Here is a 24,338-nt window from a genome sequence, read left to right as displayed (position 1 = left end):
TAATACCAAGAAAACCCAGGTCCTCCATCAGGCTTCCATTTGTGGAACCATCAGTTACGGCAAATGGAGAAGTTCTGAATGCCGTGGATAGGTTCACTCACCTTGGCAGTATGTTTTCCAGAGATAATGAGGTTGACACACACATTTCCAGAGCTACCTCAGTGTTTGGGAGACTCCAAAGGAAAGTGTGGGAGAAGAGAGGTAGTAAACTGATTATTAAACCGAAGGTCTACAGATCTATCATGTGAACTTCATTATTGTATACCTGGGCAGTGTACCAGTGCCATGTCAAGAAACTGAATGACTTCCCTTCGAACTGTCTGAGGAAGATTCTGAACATCACCCGGCAGGAGAAGAAACCAGACACTGAGACCTTTCTCAGACTAAACTGCCAAGAACTCAAACTAACGCAGGGAGCACAACTCCACTGGGCTGGCCATGTTGTTCAAATGCCAAATGTAAACTTACCTGAAAGACTAATTTATGGAGAACTGACACAAGGCAAACACTCACAAGGTGGTCAGAAAAGGCGATACAAGGCCATCTCAAGGTTTCAAGAACACTGGAATTGAAAACCTGGAAAGTTCTCCATGAATAAAATGAAATGTATACAAAGTAACAGCAACAATATAAAGATACTGTTCAAGGTCTCTCTTAAAAACAATGGATTGAAAACCTGGAAAGTTCTCCATGAATAAAGTGAAATATACTGTATACAAAGTAACAGCAATGATGTGGGATGATCAGCTATAAATTACTTTGTTATTCTCAGCAGTACAATCATCCACAACTACTCTGAAGGATTTATGATGAAAAATCTTGTCCCTGTCCCAGAGAAGCAACTGATTGAGTCTGAAGACAGATTGAAGCATTCTCTATTTCTCTCTTTCTCTTTATTTTTAACTTAGTTTTTCTTGAGGGTTTTTATTGTCATTAGGGTGGAAGATCTATTTTTTCTTTCACAATTTGACTTCTATGGAAATGTTTTACATAACTTCACATGGGGTTTCTTAATTATGGGTGGGGATAAAGAAGAGAAACCCAGAACTCAAAAATCTTAAAAACAAATGAAAAAATTGTTTTGAATGTTACAAGAGAAAAATATTAAATAAAAAAATTAATTTAATTAAAAAAAATTTTTATAAAGAACACTAGAATTGATCATGGAATATGAGAGACATAGGCACAGGACCATCCAGCATGACGTGCCTTCATCACAGAAGCACGAGCAAAGCAGAACTGAAGTAGCTCAAAAGATACATGCGTTGTGAAAATGGAGAGAATCCACCCCAAAAGCCTGACCTGAGCATTCCAAGCTCGTGTTGGCTTGATCATCCCCAGTAGGACACACTGTAACTTGACTCTAACATAGTGATATTATTTTGATCTTCTTTGAGAACAAAGAACCACAACCAGCCAGCTCCCATTCACCCTTTCCATTGCCCCATTTACCATCCTCATCCACATCACCATTATCCCAGTTCCGTGTTAATCTCCAACATCATGTCCCAGTTCTCACTCCCACTTCACTCCTATTCTTATCCCCATCACCATTATAATTATTCCAGTTATAATCCCCATTTCCACTATCCATCATCCCATTTTCAATCCCATTATCTCAGTTCTCAACTCAAGACCACTCCCATCATTTTTCCATCTGTTTCATTATCACAGTTATCATCTTCATCCCCATCACCTTATCTCATCTTCTGCCTTTCACCTCAGTTCCCATCCCCATTCCATCCCCTCCAGTTTCCATTTCCTAGCTCTCCATCCCCATTCCATCCACATGAATCAATCATCCCTATCAATCATCCCTACTACTATAACCCCAACCCCTGTATCACCACCATCACAACCACCATCACAACAACATAAACTAATATTTATTGAGTACCTGCTCACATTGTCCATTCACCAACCAGAATGTACAGAGGACACAGTCCTTGCCCCCTGAAGTTCCCTGGCCCTTAAGCAAAGCCATTGGCTGTGTCCGTACCATGTTGGCAAGTGGACATTGGGACGTGGGATTGGTAAAAGTAGGACCAGGCTGGGCTCTGGAGCTGGCAAGACCTCCATGGAGGCCACAGTTCTTTGCCTTCTAGTCACAAATTTCCTTCCTGAGCTAGAAAAGAACAAATAAATAGGATGAGAGTCTGACCAAGGCCACAGCAGGGGTGGAAAGTGCCTCCCTGTATCTGACTGGGGGACAGAGTTCCCTTTCTCCATTGGCCACACCATACTGACCAGTAGAACTCCATGGGAGTGAGAGGAGGCTGAGGATGGGCTCTTCCAGGGCCAAAGGGGCTGGGACCTCTGCTGAAAACCGTTTGCCTTCTTTTCCTTGCCTGAACTTCCCCGCTGTGCTTAATGTGAATACGGGTCAGGGTTCATAAGTGAACAAGAAAGGGTCATGGGCTCAGAGGGTTTACAGCTGCACGGTCATCCAGCCCACTCTTAACCTGAGAATGGGAAGTGATTTGGCCAATGTCACTTGAAAGTACCAGAGCCAGGAGGTAACCCCAGATTCTTTAGCTCCGGCTCTCTCCACCGTACCATGGTCTGACCTTCCACACAGCTCGGCCAGAGATACCACTCGGCACTTTCAGTGCCCTCCAATGCACAGCATTGCAGGATCTCTCTTTGTCCAGACCTCTCTGGAGTCAGGGCTAGGAAACTAAGAAGCGCCTCATGGAAGCTTCCTTTGGAAATGCTGGTGAACCCTGGGCCAGCACAAAGAGGGTGCCAAGAGGAAGGCTATCCAGGGAAGAGCTAGGGCCAGGCAGGAGTCAGCAGGTCAGAAGCCCTCTGTCCTTTCCATGCCAATCGGCCATGGCGGGTGCTTGAGTTCCTGGCCGGGCTCTCCCCGAGGCTCCTAGACCCCATTAGAGCGGGGCATCTTCTGTCCTCCAGTTATGAGGGTAGCTCTGTCTCTGAACAGGGGCAGCAGAAGTGCCCAGATGGTCCAATGGCACCACCACATCCTCCGAGTGGGCATTCTTGTTCAGCTCAACAACTCGGGGTACCACCGTGGACCAGCGATCTGAAGGAGGAACACGCACAGAGACAGGGTTCACTGGAATGGGAAGAACAGATCTCTCCAAAAAGGAAAATGAAGGGATCTGCCCTTGGGGGACCAGGGAAGAAGGGGGCAGAAAGCTAGACCAGATGCCAGAGGGAGGCAAAGTCATTGACTCCGAGACTACCGAATGTTAGAGGTGGAAGGACACTGAATGTAAGTTTAAGAGCATAGAATGTAAGAACCTTGAACTTGGAATATCAGAGTTAGAGGGATCTTAAAGCTTAGAAGGTTAGGACAGCTAGAAAGGCCCCTAGAGCATATGACTTAGAATATTAGAGCTGGATGGTACCTTAGAACATAATGTCAAGGCTTAGAACTGAGAAGGTTAAAACATAGAATGTTATGTATACATATATTGTATTTAATTTATACTTTAACATATTTAACATATTGGTCAACCTGCCATCTGGTGGGGCAAGGAGGGGAAAAATTAGAACAAAAGGTTTGTCAATTGTCAATGTTGTAAAATTACCTGTGCATATATCTGGCAAATAAAAACTATTAAATAGATTTTAAAAAACATAGAATGTTAGGCCTGAGAGGGGCCTTAGAACAGGGGATGTCAGGGCTGAAAGGGAGCTGAGAACAGGGGATGTCAGGGCTGAAAGGGAGCTGAGAACAGGGGATGTCAGGGCTGGAAGAGAGCTGAGAAGTAAGAATGATAGATCTTGGTGATCCTTTATCCTGGGTGTTCCCCCCATTTTTTTCCTAGATTCCTTTTGCCAAAGCTGATGAAGCTTACATGCCCTCTTCTCAGCATCATGTTTTTAAATGTATAAAAATATAAATGTATAAAACAGAATACAGATAATTTAGTCAGGGAAAATAATGCTGTAAATTTCTTCCTATCCAACTTGGATGGAAGTAGGTACTCAATAATAATATATATTTATTAGTAGTATTTATTAGTATTAATATTTATTATCAGTTTATGATGTTGATAATGTTGGTGATGCTGGTGGTGATATGGGGATTGGGGCAGTAGGGATGATTGGTAAGGGGGATCACATGGGTAGGATGGGGATGGGGAGCTAGGATAAAGGAAATGGAAACTGGAGGTGATGAAATGAGAATGAAACACCTGAAATCTATCCGTGAACTACTCAGGTGAAGGTCTGTGCACCCCAGGTTAAGAACCCTGGATCTGACCCCTAGTCAGTGGGAAAGGAAAGACCAGAATTGCAGAGGCAGGACACTTAAGCAGAAGAAGCCCCCCGCCTCTTCTTTCCCTCCCCACCCTCGTCTCCCCTCCTTCTCCTCCTGATTCCCTTCTCCTCACCTCGTCGGAGGCGGCCCACGGTGTGCGAAAAGCCATAGTACTGATAAGTCTCGTTCTTGCCTGGATCCTCATTAATAATTCCCAGATTTTGGTTCCAGTGAGACCAGTTCACTTCATCAACCCTAGGAGGACAAAACAGAATGAAAGAGTGGGTGTCTGCTTGTCTCCCCACCCTCCATGTCCATCCAAAAGCCACTTGGTTCCTCCCTGGGACCAATATCCAATATAGATAATTCTCCCAAGACCCTATTGAAGTGAATTCTGAAAGTCTCCTGAGTCTATCGCTCTCCCGAATCTGTTCCTAATTTACCGCTCCTGATTTTACCTTTTCATCTTGCCTGTAATCTCTTCTCTTAAATAAAGGGACTTTCTGACATCCTTGTGTATTTGTCCCACTTGAATTGTCAAGATTTGTCTGATATCATCACTATTAAACAGCATTTCAAGGTGAGTAAAGCTCTTTGCAAAGAATATCTCATTTTATCTTCACAATGGGAGGGAAGGTGGGGCACGAATTTAGGGTTCATTTTACAGAGAAAGAAACTAAGGCAAACGTGAAATGACTTGCCAACAGTTACACAGCTGTATTTGAATCCAGGCCTTTCTGACTCCAGGTGGACATTCTATCCACTGCACCACCAACTTGCCCCCAATAATAAAGGTTTATTGATTGTTTATTAATTGATTGAAGAAGGTCTCAATGGAATGGGAGAGACCACATATAAACAACTATATGGAAACCAGATCCATGTGGTAGCAAATTTAGGAATAGGCCTAGGACATTGAGGGGGTAATACAACTGAGGAGGAAAGGCTTCTCTCAGGTGAGACTTGGAGGCAGAGACAAGGAGAGAGGGTGCTCCTGGGATGGGGCACAGCCAAGGAAAACACCTGGAGCTGAGAAATGGAATGTCATCTTTAAGAAATTGTATCTAAGGATCCCACGAGGGTATGTGGAAAGAAGTAAGGTATGAGAAGACTAAAAAGATAGAGAGGGATTGGTAGAAAGGGGCCATATTGAAGAGCTTTCAAAGCTCCCATTCTCAGGGAATAAAAGGCAAGGCTGGCTCTTTTTTTTTTTTTTTTTTTTTTTGCTGAGACAATTTGGGTTAAGTGACTTGCCTAGAGTCACACAGCTGAGATCACATTTGAACTCAAATCCTCCTGACTTCAAGGCTATCTGTGCTCTATCCACTGCACCACCTAGCTGCCCCAAGACCTGGTTCTTTTAGAGCTGGAAGGATTTGGAAGTCTATTTTCCTCATTTCACAAACAAGGAATCTGAAGCCAGCGAGTTGGTGACTTGCCCACACAGGGAAGTGAATCCATGCCCATCTTCCCACTAGCCACACTTCCACTCAGCTACAAATCTACAATTCTTTCCCTAAGCACAATATCTCTTCTAGGTTCCCTAATCCCAGCTAAGAAGTGGTGGACTACAGGTACAAAGTGGAGCATACATGGTCAAACATAACTGACACATTGTTGTAATTTGTAATAAACTACACTAATGATCAGGTTGGGCAGCTAGGTGGCGCCATAGTGGATTGAGCATGCAGCTCAGGAAGTCTTGAGTTCAAATCTAGCCTCAGACACAGACAGTTACTTCGTGACCTCAGACAAGTCATTTCACCCTGTTTGCCTCAGTTTCCTCATTTATAAAATGAGCCAGAGAAGGCAAAGGCAAACTCCACCAGTATCTCTGCTAAGAAAACCCCAAGGAGTGCCTGAAGAATGATACACAATTCAACTGAACCAAAAAATCCCCTCAATCCTCAAGATAATATAAGCCTCCCTACGTCAGTCAACAGATCCAACAATTCAGTAAGCATGTAGTAAGTACCAGCTGTATGCATGTTCTGGAAGAATAAGAGAAAGGGCTCAAAGACAACTGGCTGTCCAGGTGCATAGTAAGCACTTAACAAACATTCATTGACTGATTCGGAGAAAATTACTTGAGGGGCGCAGTTTATCATGGGATCAATTCAAGGGACAAATTTATGAATCTCCAGACCTTTTTTGGAGACGAGAAAGGACTCCATTAGTTATGTAGACTTCAAAACTTTTGATACTGTAGGGAAGGTCGATCCTTGGGGACAGAGAGGCAGGGAGGAGAGCAAGCTCACTCTTCTCTCCAATAGAAAGCAGAAATGGGTAGAAAGCATCACGCAGAGCATCATGGTGACTCGGCCCACGGATGTGCAATGCAGATTTTCCCAGTCTCCCTCTAGGCTGCCCTGGCAGCAGAGGAGTAGAACAGTTACCTAAAACACCACCTCCGGTCTGGTGTACCATCCGAGCTCTTGCCCACAGTGACCATCTCCCCAGAGCGGAAGGCCTTCCTCACAAACACCGGGAAAGAACGCTCAATGTCCAAGATGGTGGTGGCCCACTTTGAAGGAGGAGAAACAAAAGGAACCATCAGGTCATTATTGAATGGAAGCATCCTTATTGTCCTGGCTTTAATATGCTTAGTTAAACCAGCCCTCCACCCATCAGCTCTACTTGGAAAAAACAAATCAAGGCCAGAAAGAAATGAAAGTGAGGTCCCATAAGACAGCCACACACAGACAAGGTCCCAATGAACAAGAACCGTAAGATTTATGGCTATACAAGCCTTTAACCAAGAGAATGGGGACCTCAGAAGACCTTTATTACACAGAATCAGAATGTCAGAGCTAGAAGGAGCCTCAGAAAACAGAACAGTGAAGCTCTTAGAACATAGAAATATACATCTGGAAAGAACCTTAGGACATAGAATGTAGAATGCAAGAGCTGGAGGGAACTTTATGATAAAGAGCTTAGAACGTTAGAGCTTAAAGAGACTCAAGAATACAGAATAGTAGATGGCCTAGAAACAGATACTGAATGTTAGAACTGAAAGGGATCCTAGAACATAAGTCAGATCTAGAAAAGCCTTCAGAACTTAGGATAGGATATTGGAATTGAAAAAGGCCTTGGAGACTATTTGGTCCAAATCTCTTGATTTACAAACTAGAAAATGAAGCCCAGAGAAAAATGACTCACCCCTAGTGAGGTCTTCTGCCTTCAAATAAGAGGCCTCTTTCCACAGCATCAGGATGGAAGTCATTAGAATTCATAGGGTAGAATTGGGTTTTGTTGAGAGTTAGGGGTTCCTACCTAACAGGAGAAACACCTAAATACACTGGGCCACCTGATCAGTTTAGAAGAGGATACTTGCAGAGAATATTAAGGGAAGGATGGTTGCCTGGGAGCAAAAGATATGACAGCTATGATAATCCACACTTCCACCTTCCACAGTGCTTCTAGCTGAGGAAGATCTTTCCATAGAACATAGACCAGAGAACGGGAGAGCTAGAAGACTTAGAACATAAACCAGAGAATGGGAGAGCTGAAATGTTCTAAGGAACATTGACCAGAGAATGGGAAAGTTAAAGACTCCTTAAAATGAGACAGCTGAAGACAGCTGAAGACTCCTTAGAACATAAACCATAGAATGGAAAAGCTAAAAGACTTAGACTATAGACCAGAGAATGGGAGAGCTAAAAACTCCTTAGAACAAAGACCAGAGAATGAAAACACTGAATATTTCTTAGAACATAAACCATAAAATGGGAAAGCTAGAATATGGACCAGAGAATGAAAACAATGAAAACTTCTTATAACATAAACCATAGAATGGGAAATCTAGAAGACTTAGACTATAGACCAGAAAATGAGAGAGATGAAGATGCTTTAGAACAGAACAGAGAATGAGAGAGTTTTAGATTTCTTAGAATATAGACCAGAGAGTGAGAGAGCTGAAGACTCCTTAAAACAGAATAGAAAATGAGAATTGTAGACTCTTTAGAACAAAGACCACAGAATGAGAAAGCTCTTAAAAACTCCTTAACGGCTGAGATGGTTCTAGTTCTCCAGAACCCTAGGTTCCCCTGAGACATTCCCTTAGAGACATCTTTTCCACTTCTAAATCATATTTCTCTCTTCCCTTTCCTGGGTTCAGGGCAGTGTCCCAGGCACTCCCCAGATCCAGATCCTCAGATACCCAAAACCTGTCTCCCAAAACTTTTAGGATCCACTTCTCCTAACTCCCAGGTTCCAGATCTCCTCAGGCCCAGAACTTTAGACTCTCCAGGCCCCAATCTCCTGACCCCCAAATCCCAAGACTTGAGCTCCAATAGTTGTCCCCACCTGGAGCTTCCAGATGTGCTTGCTCTCCTTGGACACCTGGCCCACTGTCTCCCCCATCAGCGCAATCAACATGTTCAGCAGTAACACAAAAGTAAGGATGATATAAGTGACCAGCAGGATGATGAAGACTACAGGGTACTTGGCGCTGCTCAGCATCTCCAGATCCCCCATGCCTATGGTCAGCTTGAAGAGGTCCAGGAGGAAGGTGCTGAAGGTGTGACTGTCCCGGCAGGACGGGTAGCTGGGGACCGTGCAGTTGGACTGTTCCTTGTTGCAGACGGCACTGCTGGGACACGGATTCAGCAGTGAGACCAGGGCTGAGGGAACAATGAGCAAGAATCAGTGACTAAGGCTCCAGTGGACCTTCTGGATCGTTCCCAAGGGTTTCTGGAGCTCCCAAATACCCACAATTCTCAAGAAAAAGTAGGGAGACCTCAGCCCTGGGCTCCTAACTAAAATTCTCGAGCCAGTCAAGAGAATAATTTCACCGGGTAGATCATGTAACTGGATGGCACTGACTTAAAGGGCACAGATTTAGAACTGGAACGGACCTTAGAGTTCATTTCATTCAGTCCCAACATTACTGCACAAAGGGCTTGAAATCAAGAAGACTGAGACATTTACTGTGTGATCTTAGACCAAGTTACTGAATTTCAGTTTCCCATCAATACAATGAAAGAATTAAGGCTTGAGGTCCCTTATCTCTGAATCCATGATACTATGACATCCAGGTTACAGATTAAAAATCATTCTACAGATGGGGAAACTGAGGCACAGAGGGGTTAAATAATTTGCCCAGGGTCACACAGACAGTAAACAGGCAGAGCCAGAATTTGAAAACAGATCCTCTGATTCCAAATTTAGTGCCCATTCACTTATACCACACCAACTGGCAGATGAGCCAGTCCACAAAGAATTCCCTTGGACTCCCTGTGGTCCCCATCCTTCAAATCACAGCTGGCAACCCAGAGCTTACCTGAAGCATAGCCAATCATGAAGAGGAGATAGACCAGCAGGAAACGGAAAAGGTCTTTGAACAGGATCTGGAGCCAGGATATGAAGGGAAAGAAAGAAGCCTTAAAATTCATCTCCCTCTTCCCCAATTGTACTCTCTCTTACATTGTTCCATTCGATGAGTTAACCAGTGATGGATAATAAGAACTATAGTTCTTATTATCAACCTCACTTGAGGATTGGGGAAACCAAGGCTCACGCAAGCTAATGTGTTCAGGGCCACATAGATAGGAGGAGGATGGATTATCTGAGGAAGGATTCAAACCCAGGCTTTCCAAGCTCCACATTGAATGTCCTTGGCACTCCCCCTCCCCCTCTCCCCCATCAATATGAATTCTAAACTAGCTTGTGACCTCTCAACTAGCTTGCTAAAAACAAACCCATCCAGTTCTTACAATCAATCATAATCAGGTCAGTTTTCCTAGTCTGTCTTGTTAAAATAGAAAGATGTGGAGCTAGAGGTCTCAATCATTCCTCAAAGTTAGTTCTCCAATCTCTGAGACTGTCTTGATTAGCATATCTTTAGATAACTAAACTCCTCCCTGGTTCCTCCCCTTATTCCCTAGATCAGTGGTCCTCAGATTTTTTAAATAGGGACCAGTTCCCTGTCCCTCAGACTGTGGGAGGCCGGACTATAGTAAAAACAAAAGCTCACCCTCTGTCTCCGCCCCTCAGCCCATTTGCCATAACCCAGCGGGCCACATAAACGTCCTCAGCAGGCCGCATCATAGTTTGAGAACCCCTCCCCTAGATCCTGCTCCAGCTCCATCCTTCCCCTGAGATTTTAAAAGTCATTCCCCCACAAAAGCACGCTGCTTAACCACTATGCTTATATGTTTCTTTTGGTCGTATTTAGTTAAGTCCGTGAACTATTTCATGTAATAAATAGCAGACCTTTGTAACCTGTAATAAATGTCTCTGACTTGATTGTTTCAAGTTAAATTGAATCGTTATTCTATGATACTATTTTTATAATATTCTTTCACGATCCTGCTCTCCCAAAGCTACTTCATATTTTAACCTGCTATTATCACCTCCACATGGCTACTCTAGGTTCCAGCTTACCTTCTGGATCATGATGCTATAAGTCCCTGTCAGTTTCAACCCTCGAGTGAAATAGAGGGCATTCATCCAACCCAGGACCAGGGCAAAGACCATCACTGCCAGGTAGGCTTCAATGCCTGCCAGGTACAATGCAGCGGAGACAATCACCAGCACCGAATAAATAAAGCTGGGGGGAAATTGGAGGGAAGAGGATTATAAGAAGATCCTGGACAAAGAGCACTGTGCGTCTATGCCTGGGACATGTTCCTGATCCAAGGAAATAAATCACTCAGACTTAAGAGCTAAAGAGGGTTTGGAGATCTCCTAATCTGACTCCTTCTCTTGTGGGGAAATTGAGGCTCAGAGAGGGGAATTTACTTGCCTAGAGTCGCAGAGCTAGCCAATCTCAAAGCTGGGATTTGAACTCAGCTCTTTTGCCCAAGTCTAAGGAACCAACTCAGATATCTGGGCAATGGAGGATCAAGCTTTAACTCAGGTGAAACTCTGATTACAGCTCCTTTCTTCCCTTTAAGAAATTAGCCATACTCCCAAATGTCCCCTCCTCGTTCACCAGAATGCAAATCTAGTTTCCAATTTCTCATGAAATTAGAAGGCAGTGAGGGAGCCTGGATAGGAGGCATCCTTGACTTTTCAGAAGTCATAAGAGCTGCTATTCCTATGGAAGCAGCTAGGTGGTACTATAGTAAATAAAGCACTGAGCCTGGAGAAAGACCCTCAAAAGTTCAACATTCTATTGGTGGAGGCAACAAGTCAATACAACCACCGTATGGGGAACCGGTGGTCAGAAGGAGTCTCAGAATCCTGCAGGATCCAACACAAAACATCCTCTGGGCCTCTGTTTCTTTTTGTCTTGGTATCCCCAATGCCCTGCACAAAGTAGTATTATTTGGATTGAACTGGAGCAGAGGATACTGTATTTTATCTATATTTTATCCTAATTCTTTGGAAATTGAATATGGTGATTCTCTGCCAACCAGAATACTGGATTAAGCAGTGTTCCCCATCTATGCTGCAAAACAGAGATCATTATACTCCCAAGGATGTCCATTCTGAAACTTACTAGAGCAGCTGGAAGGAACCATCAATGAATAAGGAATTCACCCCTGGACACTTCTTCATGAAGAGGTCTTTGATCTGTGGAAGGGAATTAAAGGCAGTTAGTCAATAAGAAGATTTATTACCATGTGGAAAGGGACCTGTACGTGCCAAAATGTTTGTGGCAGGTCTTTTTGTAGTGGCTAGAAAGATGAATGATGTCCATCCATTGGAGAATGGTTGGGTAAATTATGGTATATGAAGGTTATGGAATATTATTGCTCTGTAAGAAATGACCAGCAGGAGGAATACAGAGAGGCTTAGAGAGACTTACATCAACTGATGCTGAGTGAAATGAATAGAACCAGAAGATCACTGTACACTTCAACAATGATACTGTACAAGAATGTATTCTGATGGAAGTGGAAATCTTCAACATAAAGAAGATCCAACTCACTTCCAGTTGATCAATGATGGACAGAAACAACTACACCCAGAGAAGCAACACTGGGAAGTGAATGTAAACTGTTAGCACTACTGTCTATCTACCCAGGTTACTTATATCTTCGGAATCCAATACTTAACGTGCAACAAGAAAATTGGATTTACACACATAGATTGTATCTAGGTTATACTGTAACACATGTAAAATGTATGGGATTGCCGGTCATCTAGGGGAGGGAGTAGAGTGAGGGAGGGGAAAATTTGGAAAAATGAATACAAGGGATAATGTTATTAAAAAAAATTACTCATGCATATGTACTGTCAAAAAATTATAATTATAAAAATTAATAAAAAAAAAGATTTATTACCATGTGATGAACACTTACTAGCTGTGTGACCTTGGGTAAGTCACTTAACCCTATTTGTCCCAGTCTCCTCATCGTGAAATGTGGAGAAGGAAATGGCAAAGCACTTCAGTACTTCTGCCAAGAAAAGCCCAAATGGGGTAATGAAGAGTCAGAAGAGTGTGTCAGGCACTATGCTAAGTGCCGGGGTCTTAGAAGGAACTTCCATGGGCACAAAGTCCAACCTCCTCATTTTTTTAGATGAAGTAAGTGAAACCCACAGAGATTAAGAGCAGTTGAGATTCCCAGAGTCACGTAGTGAGTATTTAAGGTGGGACTAGAAGCCTGATCTTTCTGAATGTAAATCCAATGTTCTATCAATTACACCACGTTCAATAATAGATAGGGAAAAGGTAGAAGAAGAAAAAGGAGAATTGGAAAAGAGGAAAATTACAAAATTTCAGAACTTGAAGAATGTGAGGGCCATCTAGTCTATGCTATACCTGAATATTTCTTCTGCAACATTCTGGACAACTGGTCGACCACTTATAGTTGGGAAACCCATTATATTTTGCAAAATCTCATAATGGACAGAACTTCATGGTTAACCCATACCTGAAAAATAGTCCCTCCCCTAAAATATTCCAACAAAAGATCATCTAGCTTTTGTCAGAATACCTCTAAAGGGGTCTTATATTTCTGGAGACTGCCAATTCTTCCATACAATTCTTGTTAGTAGTCAACTTTCCCAACATCCAGCGTAGATGTGACTTTCCACACCTTCCATTGTTCCTAGCTCTTTTCTCTTGGGTCAAGCAGAACAAAGCTGGCCCTTCTTCAATGTGACAGTTTTACCCCCCTAAGAAAAAGAATGAGGAAAAGAAGAAGGAAAAGAATAGGAGAAAAAAGAAATGGATAGAAGGGAGAGGGGAAAAGAAGGGGAGGAAGAAGGAAAGAGAAAGAAGAAAAGGAAAGAAGGAGAGGAAAAGGGAGTGTGGGAGGTGAAAGAGAAAATATAAAGGGAGGACAAGAAACAAGATAGGGAGAAGATAAAAGAAGAAGAAATATGGAGAAAGGAGGAGTTGAGGAGAGAAGAGGAATGAAGAGGGAGAACTTTGTACTCACACTTGAGAGAAAGAATATGACTCCAGTAGAAAGGGTGATGATCTCTCCGGCAAGCCGCAGGTGGTCCCCGGTTGTACGGTATGGATATGGGGGCTGGGGAGAGCAGGAGAAAGGCAGACCTATCATCAGACAGCTGCCCCAGCAGCTCTAGCTTTCCCTAGGAACATCGATGTTCCCATGGCTTCTGAAGTTCCTTCCATGATTCCAATTCTCCTTTGCTTTTTCCCTTGCTACTTAACAGCTTGAGCTACCCCAGCTGGTTTTTTGGGCAGGATTGAGGTTAGTTTTAAAAGATCAGAGGTTTAATCCACATGACAGTGGCCTCTTCCAATATTAATGGCAGGACTAGTTGGTTTACCAACAGAACTGGTTGGCCAGTACGACTTGGTTCTTTAACATGACTGGTTGACCAACAAGACTTGGCTGGCCAACAAGTTCCCAGCCCTACCCTGGGGCAGCCTCTAAACTCACAGTGCCCTCCAGGGGCTGATGGTAGGCAGTAAGGGTAAAGATAATCATGGCACACAGATAAGAGACAACACTGATGTAGAAGGAAACAGCTCCAAACTTTCGCCATTTGTCCCGAAGCAGCTCATTGATTGGTTCCACAGCCAGCATCTCGTGGCGGTTCTGGAGAGATGAGGATGGAAAGAGAATCAGGGAAAGGCTGAGACCCTGAGCCATCCCCATTTCCCAGACTGGGGACCAGGCTGGTTACAGCATTCTTGGGATTCTTGAGACACAGGGACCTTCCCTCCCTGGCAGGCCCTTTCTGCTTTTCTTACCCCTTCCCTAAAGTTCTCCAGAGATCTAGTTTGGGACAAGAAAAAAATTCTACACTCCTTACCCGGCCTTCAAGGCCTAACTTCAATGGTCTTTGAGTCCTCTCTCCTACATGTACTGGACACTCCAGCTAAACTGGTCTTCTCAATGGCACACTACAATACTTGAGACCTTCCCATCTCCATTCCTGTGCTAATCTAACCCCCAACTCTGGAATATCCACTACTTTCCTTCTCTTTTCCCTCTCTCCAAATGCTGGATACTTTTCCAGACCAAACTAAAGTTCCCCTTTTTCCATGAGTCAGGAATACCTCCTCCCTCAATTAATCAAGAAGCATCTATTAAGTTCTTCCTATATGCCAGATGTTGTTCTCAGCCCTAAGGAATCAAGGAAAAGCAAGACAATCCCTACCTTCAAAGGGTTTACTATTCCCCCACACACAATTACTCTTTTTTTATTTGTTTGTTTATTTGTTTATTTTTAACACACATTGCTTTATGAATCATGTTGGGAAAGAAAAATCAGAACAGAAGGAAAAAAACCATGGGAGAGGGAAAAAAAAACAGAAAAAAGAGGTGAACATGTGTTGATTTACATTCAATTTCCCTAGTTCTTTTTCTGGATGCAGATGGTATTTGGTATCCAAAGTCTATTGGGATTGCTTTGAAAAGGGGTTTACTTTCTAACGAGCCAAGTCCTGCCTAAGACACTTCCTGATCCTTGCTTCAGGTATCAGAGCTGAAAGCCAGAGGGGCCCTTTGGGGGTGTGGGATAAAGTGAGTAGGGCTGCAGAATTTAGGGATCTCTCACCCCTCATCTTATACTATAGTGCGAGGATGGGCAGGAGAAAGGACAATGTCTCAGAGCTAAGATGTGGCAAGGTCAGGATTTGAACCCAGAACCCCCATAGCCCTCTTCCTCCAGCCTCAGCCCCCAGGGCCAGCATAGTCTCACCTCAATCTTGCTGTTGTACACGAGGATCTCCAGAACTGAGGACTCCTCCCCACAGGTGTCCAGTGAGGACAGGTCGTAGAGGGATGAGTATACCGGTCCGTACGCCCAGTCCTTGAACTTGCGGGACAGATGTCGCGCATCCTCATCCATCACCTCCCGGCGGATGATGTGCTGGAAAATCTGGGAGGGGGAGGAGGGATAGGGGAGGGGAGGGAGATGTTTCCCTGGGACACCTAAGGTCAACCTCCTGCTCACCTTTCCCATACTGCCCTCTGTGTGGGCACGAGCTGGCAGGTACTGAGGGTCACCGGATCCCCCACAATCCCACATGAATGCTGCCCACACACACCACTCCTAGTTCTTATGGCAAGGTTATCGTAATGCTATCAGAGCTTCCTGGTGTTATCGATGATATTAGCTTAAAGTGGTAGAGCATCTAAATACTTCAAATAATACCAATATTATCTCAGAATGTCAGAACTGGAAGGGAACTTAGACCGGAGATGTGAGAGCTGGGAGGGGCCTTAGAACAGGGGATGTCAGAGCTGGGAGGGAGCTTAGAATAGGGGATGTCAGAGCTGGGAGGGGTCTTAGAACAGGGGATGTCAGAGCAGGGAGGGAGCTTAGAACAGGGGATGTTGGGGCTGAGAGGAACTTTAGAACACAAACATACATAAAATGGCAGATGGAGAAAAGATCTTAGCACACATACACCTTTCCACCGAGGTTTCATGGATCCTACAATCTAACTCTGAGGCTGATGGGATTCCTGGACTCAAATCCAACCTAGATGTTTATTAGCCAAGAAACTCTGAGCAGCTCACTTCTTCATTATGAGCCTCGGTTTCCTTATCTGTAAAAGTGGCCTCTAAGTCCCTTCCAGCTCTAACCTTAAAATCCTATCAGACACCCCTGTGATTTCCCAAGCTAAAATTCCCTTCCCTGACCATCACACGCTCATACATGTTGTTTTCCACTATCAGAAAGTAAGTTCTCCAAGGGGAGGGGGTGGTCTCACTTTTGTGTTACATCCTCAACATTTAGCAGTGTTGAACATGTCGTGTGTGATAAGTGCTTCATTCATTCATCCATTCATTCATTCATTCATTCATTCATTCATTCATTCATTCATTCTTCCATTCATCTCTGGCAGCTTAAGGGAAAAGATTTACATCCTTTTGTAAGGTTCCTTGGGTTGACTTTTCGGAACAGCTCAGAATACCAGGAAAAGCCAGAAGGTGGCAGCATTGAACATATAGTAATATAATTCTACATAGAGAAAGATAATTCGAGATAAATATATCATCATATATGAACTGATGAAAGAGTTGGAGTAAGAAATTACAGGGTGAGGGGAGCAAATGAATTGTCAGAGCTGGAGGGGACTGAGAACGGGGGATATCAGGGTGAAAGGGAGCTTAGACCAAGGGATGTCAGGGCTGGGAGTGGGCTTAGAACAGGGGATGTCAGCTGGGAGGGGCTTAGAACAAGGGATGTCAGAGCTGAGAGGGGGCTTAGAACAGGGGATATCAGGGTGGGAGGGAGCTTAGACCAGGGGATGTCATATGACCTCACGTCTTCTTGACTTCTGGCTCAGTCCTCTCCCCACTACACTATCTAGCAACTGTGTGGTCTGGTCTTTTGGGTTCTCTAGCTGTGACCTCTCTCTATATTATGCTCACATCTCTTTTATTTCTGAATACATTCCCTATCCCCTTACCCAGAGAGCCATCCTCTGTGACAAGGACTAAGAACTTGTACGTATACATCTGTACATACATATATGTGCACGCATGTATATGTGTGTATGCGCATATCTCCCTATACCTGCAGAGGAGGTATGTACCATGTGTACATAATGAGGGAAAGTCTTTTACTGTCATTTAATTTGCTCTATTCTGCACTCTGATTGGCAAGTCAAAGCAGCGTGCCGGTGGGGCTTCTGCCCCAGAGTTTTGGTGGATGCTGACCCAAGAAAGCCTCGAGCCTTTGGAGTGGGGCCGTGGGGCAATATACCAAAACCATTCTGCCCCCTCCCCCCCATGCCCCACTCACCCCGATCTTGCCCGTCTTGGCAGCCATCATCAGGGGCGAAAGGCCGTCGTTATTGACCACGGCCTCCAGGTTGCTCTCGGAGAAGAGCTTAGCGCACTTAATGAGCAAAAGGTCGTACATCTTGGTGACGAACTTGGTGTTCTCCCGAGTGTTGTCGGCGATCGCCACCAGGGCGTGCAGCACCGTGTTTCCCCGAGAGTCCTGGCGCCTCATGTCTGCCTTCTTGTGAGGGTTCTCGGTCAGGTAGTTCACTATGTGGGGCTGGTTGGTGCAGGCAGCCAGGGACAAAGGTAGTTCACCTGAAGGGGGGAGGGGAGAGCTCCGGTTTGTGTGTGTGATGAGGGCTGAGCTTCCCTCCCACCCTTCCACTATCCCGGACCCTCCCCAATCGAACCCTTCTTTACCAAAGTAGAAGTAGCCCCCCTCATCTTTGGGCTGGAAAAAGCGCCCTCGAGCCTGGGCATGGACATCAGCCCCCTGGGCCACCAGGAGCTCCACGTAGTGTTTGCAGCGGCGTTCGATGGCGATATGCAGGGCAGTCTGACCTGGGGCCAATGGGGATGTCACCAAGAGCCCGCGGACTTCAGCAGCCTCTCCTCCTCCCCTCATTCCCCACCCCCACAGTGGGGAGCCACAGACCCCAGGAGTGACCTTACAAGTCAAGTCCAATCTCCCGCCCAATTCAGGAATCCTCCGTGGGGTAACCCGGTGGCACACGGCCACCCCAGACTTGGCCAGAATCCCTCCGCTGATGGGAAAAACCCATTACCCTGAATGACCTCTGACTGTTTTTTGTCTATATCTATCTATATATACACATGTATGTATGTATGCATATATATATATGCATTGTGTATGTACATACATATATGACTCCATAAAACATATTGGTTAATTTTTGCTGAACTATTTTCTTCCCCTTCTTTTTTTTTTCAGTCTCTATTTTAGTGTATGATTCACTGGGAAAAAGGAGTGGAAAAATAGAGTAACCCTGTGGGACGTGGCCATCCAGACTTTGCCTGAATCCCTCCGCTGATGGGAAACTCATTACTCTGAACAACCTCTAACTGTTTTCTTTCTTTCTTTCTTTCTTTCTTTCTTTCTTTCTTTCTTTCTTTCTTTCTTTCTTTCTTTCTTTCTTTCTTTCTTTCTTTCTTTCTTTCTTTCTTTCTTTCTTTCTTTCTTCCTTCCTTTCTTTCTTTCTTTCTTTTTATTTATCTATCTATCCAGCTACACTGTCTGTCTATCTATCTATCTATCTATCTATCTATCTATCTATCTATCTATCTATCTATCCAGCTACACTGTCTGTCTATCTATCTATCTATCTATCTATCTATCTATCTATCTATCTATCTATCTATCTATCTATCCAGCTACACTGTCTGTCTATCTATCTATCTATCTATCTATCTATCTATCTATCTATCTATCTATCTATCTATCTATCTATCTATCCAGCTACACTGTCTGTCTATCTATCTATCTATCTATCTATCTATCTATCTATCTATCTATCTATCTATCTATCTATCTATCTATCCAGCTACACTGTCTGTCTGTCTGTCTATCTATCTATCTATATACACCCGTGTGTCTGTATGTATACAGGTGTGTATATATACATGCATGACTCCATGAACATATTGGTTAATTTTGCCGAACTATTTCTTCCCTTTTTTTCATTCTTTATTATAATGTATGATTCATTAAGAAAAGGAGTGGAAAATATATGCAAAAATAAAAGATGTGAACATAACAGACAAAAAACTAGCCATTTTTAATAAGTGCTACCTTATGTTGGACTGAAGTCTGCCTCTCTGCATCATTAATCCACCTATTCATCCGAGCACCTAGCAAGCATTTAGTATACATCAGGCGCTGTCCTGGGTACTAGGTGGGGGTCTATATTCCCCATTCTCTTCTAGATCCCCTACTCTTACCATTTGAAAACATGGTTTTATATGTTCCCAGTGTGTGATGTTGAGGGAATCCCACGAGCAGGCTGGGGAAAGGTCACGGCCTACACCTTTCCGGCATAAGGTCCCAAGGCACAAGCCCAGAGACAGCCCAGTGGCCGTGGTACTGGATGAGTTCCATTCACCCACATTGTAGCATCAGAGATTTGGGTCTAGATGGGGCCTTAGAGGTACCCTTACTGTACCCCTCATCTAACAGATGTGGAAACTGAGTCCCCAAGGTGAGTGAACAACTGAGCCAGGATTGAAACATAGGCCTTTGGATCACAAAACACACCTGTAACTTTCTAGATCCGAGTATCCTGGGATTCACCTAGTCCCTAGCCACTACTCCCTTATATCTATGTGTTCTCCCTCTACTGAAATATAACTTTCTCAAAGATAGCTCTATTTTTGCTTTTCTATTTTTGTCTTCATTATTGCATAATTGGCACTGCCCTGAGCCTCCTTATTCGGGCAGCACTTGGTCAACCCAGAACTCTGATTGGTGATGATCCAGTCTACAATGTAACTGTTACAGCCCATGCCTTTGTATTAATTTTCTTTAGAATCCTACTTGGTACAAAGTATTTAATTTCCTAATTAATTAAAATCATTGTTTTTTATTAATTCATTCACTTATTCATGTACTCATCCATTCATTCATGCCCTCATTCATTCCTACAAATCCTTGCTGCCTCTTTGCTCTTTCTTTCTTTTTTTTTTTTTTTTTTTTTTTGGAAGCTGGGGTTAAGTGACTTGCCCAGGGTCACACAGCTAGGAAGTGTTAAGTGTCTGAGACCACATTTGAATTCGGGTCCTCCTGAATTCAGGGCTGGTGCTCTATCCACTGCGCCACCTAGCTGCCCCTTCTCTGCTCTTTCAACCTTTTCCTTTCTCCTCTTTGGAATCCACTAAGGATAGAGAGCTTAGTTTCACATTGGCCCAGAAAATCTGAGGTTTTAAACGGTCAAGAAAAGTGGTTTGCTGGTCCCGGCCCTCCCACCCCATCCAGCTCGGGGCTCCCTACCTCGGTAGTAGACATCTCGGAAGGGCGAGTTAATGAACTCCCGCATGTTCCCTGTGCGCTCCGCAATGTCCAGGAGCACCGGGATGGTGTCATTGCGTCCACCACTCAGGTTCAGCAGGGCCTTGGGCAGACACGTCTTTCCCGTGGAAGGTTCTACAAAGGCAGATGGGACCGAGGTCAAGCCGTGAGCAGGTGTCCAGAGGTTCTAGTGGGGAGAGGGGCGGTGTGGTAGAACAAAATAAACCCTGCTGAGGATGGGGAGGGGAAAAGAGGGGGGGAGCACCTGGAATCGGGGTCTAGCTCTATCCCTCATTGGCTGTAGGTCCTTCAGCAAGACAATCCAGCCCTTTGAGCCTCACCCAGGCAACCTCATCAAGGGGTGTTGTGTGCTTTGGAAAGCAAGTGCTTTGTAAATACAGGGTATTAATCAGCAGGGAGCCATGGAAAGAGCTCCAGTTGAGAAGTTGAGATCCCTGAGATCTAGTCCACAGATAGAAAGAGATCTCCACAACCCCGACCCAAATAAGAACTCCTACTGGAAATCCAACTTCAGCAAAAGAGCTCCAGGGAAATAGAGCCCACCATTTCTGGGATGTCCCAATCTACTTTGGGGCAACTCATTGGAATACGTGTGTGTGTGTGTGTGTGTGTGTGTGTGTGTGTGTGTGTGTGTGTGTACAGGTGTGCGTTCACACACACACACACACACACACACACACACACACACACACAGAGTCCTGACAACAAACCCAAGCTTGCCTTTTTACAGCCGCACTCACTGGTTGTTCCTGGCTCTGCTCGGGGTGGGGAGGGGGGGTGTGCTGTCAAGCTGAGTCTCGGTTTCTAAGGAGCGTGGGCAGTCCCAGTTATTGCTAAACTGGGAGAAGGTGGAGGACAGGGAATCCCCCCAAAAAAAGGTTAGAGAAGGGAAGAAAGAAGGGAAGGCGCAACGGGAAAGCAGGAAAAGCCCAGCCAGCATCACAGAAGGAAGGGCGTCAGCAGCCCGGAGCTCTGGGTCCATCACCCCCATTCTCATCATGAAGCCCCTTCCCACAGCTCACCCCGAAACTCCTCATCTGTCAGGCGCTTCTTGTGGGTGAGCAGGAAGGAGAGAAGTCCATCCAGGTCAGCAGTGGAGCCCCGGGACACGATGTCAAAAAGAATGGGCCGGTTGAAGACTTTGAGGATGGGGGGTGGATCAGGAGCCGGGGCTTTGGGATTCTGGGGCTCCTTCCTACAAAGGAAAAATGGAGGATTTCCTGAGCCCCCATGGAGGATGTCAGCCGGGTCTCACGGCTCCCACACATAGAGACTCCGCCGCTTTTGGCCTCCACATCAGGAGGTCTGTCCAGGATGGTCTAAGGGAACAGCCAAAGGGGAAGGAATGGGAGACACCTAAAGGGGAAGGAGAGAAAAACAGGAGATCTAAAGGGGGAGAAAGGCAGGATGGGGTAAGCGAGACAAAGATGGAGGCAGAGAGAGATGGACAAAGACTGATAAAGAGATCAAAAGAAAAAGAGAAAGGGAAAGGGAGAAAAAGAGGGAGGAGGGAGGGAGAGAAAAAGAAACAGCATAGAAAGACAGGAGACAGCTAGAGAGACAGATCTAAGGAAGTCAGCAACCCTCATACAAAGTTAGGAAACCCAGATTTTTCCACTACTTATTAACTGTGGCCCCAGGGACAACTGAGTGCACCTCTCTAAGCCTCAGTTTCATTACCTGTAAAGTGGAAAAAAATACACTTATACTACCACAAGCCAGGATCAGTATCATTGAAAAGAAGGAAGAAGGGAGATACAGCCGGGGGCCCTGGCAAAAGCACAAGGTTTGGGTTCGGGAATCCCAGCTCTGTGGGACCTTGAACAAGTCACTTTCCTTTTTGCACTTCAGCTTCTTTCTCTATAAAATGAGGGACTTGGACTAAATGACTGCTGAAGTCTCTTTCACTGTAGGATTATAGAGAGCACAAGATAGAAAAAAAAGAGAATCACACAGGAAGACCTAGACTAAGAAGTGAGAAGGAAGGGAGGGAAGGAAGGAAAGGAGGAGGGAGGGAAGAAAGGAAGAAAAGAAGGAAGGAAGGGAGGAAGGAAGGAAGGAAGGGAGGGAGGGAGGAAGGGAGGAAGGAAAAAAGGAAGGAAGGAAGGGAGGGAGGGAGGGAGGAAGGAAGGAAGGAAGGAAGGAAGAGAAAGAAAAAAGAGAGAGAAAGAAAGAGAGAGAGGGAGAGAGAGAGGAAGGGAGGAAGGAAGGAAGGAAGGGAGGGAGGAAGGGAGGAAGGAAAAAAGGAAGGAAGGAAGGGAGGGAGGGAGGAAGGAAGGAAGGAAGAGAAAGAAGGAAGCAAGGAAGGAAGGAAGGGAGGGAGGGAGGGAGGAAGGAAGGAAGGAAGGAAAGAAGGAAGGAAGGAAGGAAGAGAAAGAAAAAAAGAGAGAGAAAGAAAGAGAGAGAGGGAGAGAGAGAGGAAGGGAGGAAGGAAGGAAGGAAGGAAGGAAGGAAGGAAGGAAGGAAGGAAGGAAGGAAGGAAGGAAGGAAGGAAGGAAGGAAGGAAGGAAGGAAGGAAGGAAGGAAGGAAGGAAGGAAGGAAGAGAGGGAGGGAGGGAGGAAGAAAGAAAGGAAGGAAGGAAGGGAGGAAGGAAGGAAGGAAGGAAGGAAGGAAGGAAGGAAGGGAAAGAAAAAAAGAGAGAGAAAGAAAGAGAGAGAGGGAGAGAGAGAGGAAGGGAGAAAGGAAGGAAGGAAGGGAGGGAGGAAGGGAGGAAGGAAAAAAGGAAGGAAGGAAGGGAGGGAGGGAGGAAGGAAGGAAGGAAGAGAAAGAAGGAAGCAAGGAAGGAAGGAAGGGAGGGAGGGAGGGAGGAAGGAAGGAAGGAAGGAAAGAAGGAAGGAAGGAAGAGAAAGAAAAAAAGAGAGAGAAAGAAAGAGAGAGAGGGAGAGAGAGAGGAAGGGAGGAAGGAAGGAAGGAAGGAAGGAAGGAAGGAAGGAAGGAAGGAAGGAAGGAAGGAAGGAAGGAAGGAAGGAAGGAAGGAAGGAAGGAAGGAAGGAAGGGAGGGAGGGAGGGAAAAAGCATGGTTACTGCAGTAAGAAAGAACAGAGGACAGAAAAGGGAAATAGAGCTAGAGATAATTGGTATAATGATGAAAATGTACTCAACACTAGCAATAATGGCAAAAACAATGCCCATTTTCTCATCTGGTAAAATGTAAGCTCTGTGAGGGCAGAAATGATCTCCTTTTTGTTTCTGTGTCTCACTATGCCAGTACACAGTAGGTGTTTAATAAGTGCTTATTGCTTGGTTTGATCTGACAAGTTAGAGGCTGCAAGCATTACCTCCATTTTTATAGGTGAGGAAATGCCCAGGAAGATAGAGACATGTTAGACCCAAGACTAGGCAGACTCATCCATCACTACCCAGCCTCCTCAGGGACAAAGTAAGCTAGACTGGCTGTGGGGCCTGACATTACTCCCTACACACACACACACACACACACACACACACACACACACACACACACACACACAGAAACATATACATATAATCTCCATACATACAATGCCTATAAATACACATGTACAAACGTACCCATAAACACATACTTAGACATAACACATGTGAACCCACATAAGCTATAAGTACATACATGCATGAAACACACATAAGTGCAGTCCCCACAAAGTGAATGTCCGTATACATATAAACATTCATACACACATTAAACATGTCTATACTCAGCAGTATACAGATCCACCCAAAATGAGGAATAGCAGCTGGTCATGAGTGGGAAGACAGGGTGTCTTTCTCCCACGGGGACACCGCCCCCACACACACAGCCCCCCCCCCCCGGCCTACTCCCCAGTCCATGCCCCACTGAAGCCGAGAGTGGAACTAGCAGGAACAGCCCTGAGCCACCTGGTGTTGGTTCCCAGAAAGCAGTCAGGCAGAGCCGGCCCCGGACCGACACAAAGCTGACCGGGCCACTGGACCCTGGAGCAAAGACCGGCAGGTTAG

At 44.9% G+C, this 24,338-nt stretch overlaps 1 protein-coding gene across 2 annotated transcripts in view; it reads right to left on the bottom strand.

The window, feature by feature from the left end:
* Positions 1 to 1,866: 1,866 nt before the first annotated feature.
* The window catches only part of TRPV4 (transient receptor potential cation channel subfamily V member 4), a 58,107-nt gene continuing 35,635 nt past the window's right edge, over positions 1,867 to 24,338 (bottom strand). For both annotated transcript variants that reach the window (XM_074295380.1, XM_074295390.1), the window contains exons 3-16: positions 21,403 to 21,575; positions 20,342 to 20,494; positions 17,758 to 17,898; positions 17,354 to 17,652; positions 15,299 to 15,478; positions 14,032 to 14,190; positions 13,561 to 13,653; positions 11,673 to 11,746; positions 10,613 to 10,778; positions 9,510 to 9,576; positions 8,534 to 8,850; positions 6,625 to 6,752; positions 4,362 to 4,483; positions 1,867 to 3,043 (exon numbers count right to left, since the gene is read on the bottom strand). In XM_074295380.1, the coding sequence (XP_074151481.1) occupies positions 2,886 to 3,043; positions 4,362 to 4,483; positions 6,625 to 6,752; positions 8,534 to 8,850; positions 9,510 to 9,576; positions 10,613 to 10,778; positions 11,673 to 11,746; positions 13,561 to 13,653; positions 14,032 to 14,190; positions 15,299 to 15,478; positions 17,354 to 17,652; positions 17,758 to 17,898; positions 20,342 to 20,494; positions 21,403 to 21,575 (2,230 nt within the window). In that variant the 3' untranslated portion in view covers positions 1,867 to 2,885. The remainder of the gene's footprint in view (positions 3,044 to 4,361; positions 4,484 to 6,624; positions 6,753 to 8,533; positions 8,851 to 9,509; positions 9,577 to 10,612; positions 10,779 to 11,672; positions 11,747 to 13,560; positions 13,654 to 14,031; positions 14,191 to 15,298; positions 15,479 to 17,353; positions 17,653 to 17,757; positions 17,899 to 20,341; positions 20,495 to 21,402; positions 21,576 to 24,338) is intronic.

This window comes from Sminthopsis crassicaudata, chromosome 1 (genome assembly GCF_048593235.1).
Source record: "Sminthopsis crassicaudata isolate SCR6 chromosome 1, ASM4859323v1, whole genome shotgun sequence".
NCBI classification, from domain to species: Eukaryota; Metazoa; Chordata; class Mammalia; order Dasyuromorphia; family Dasyuridae; genus Sminthopsis; species Sminthopsis crassicaudata.
The sequence above is the reverse complement of the archived record's forward strand: the minus strand, read 5'-3'. Positions and strand labels throughout refer to the sequence as shown.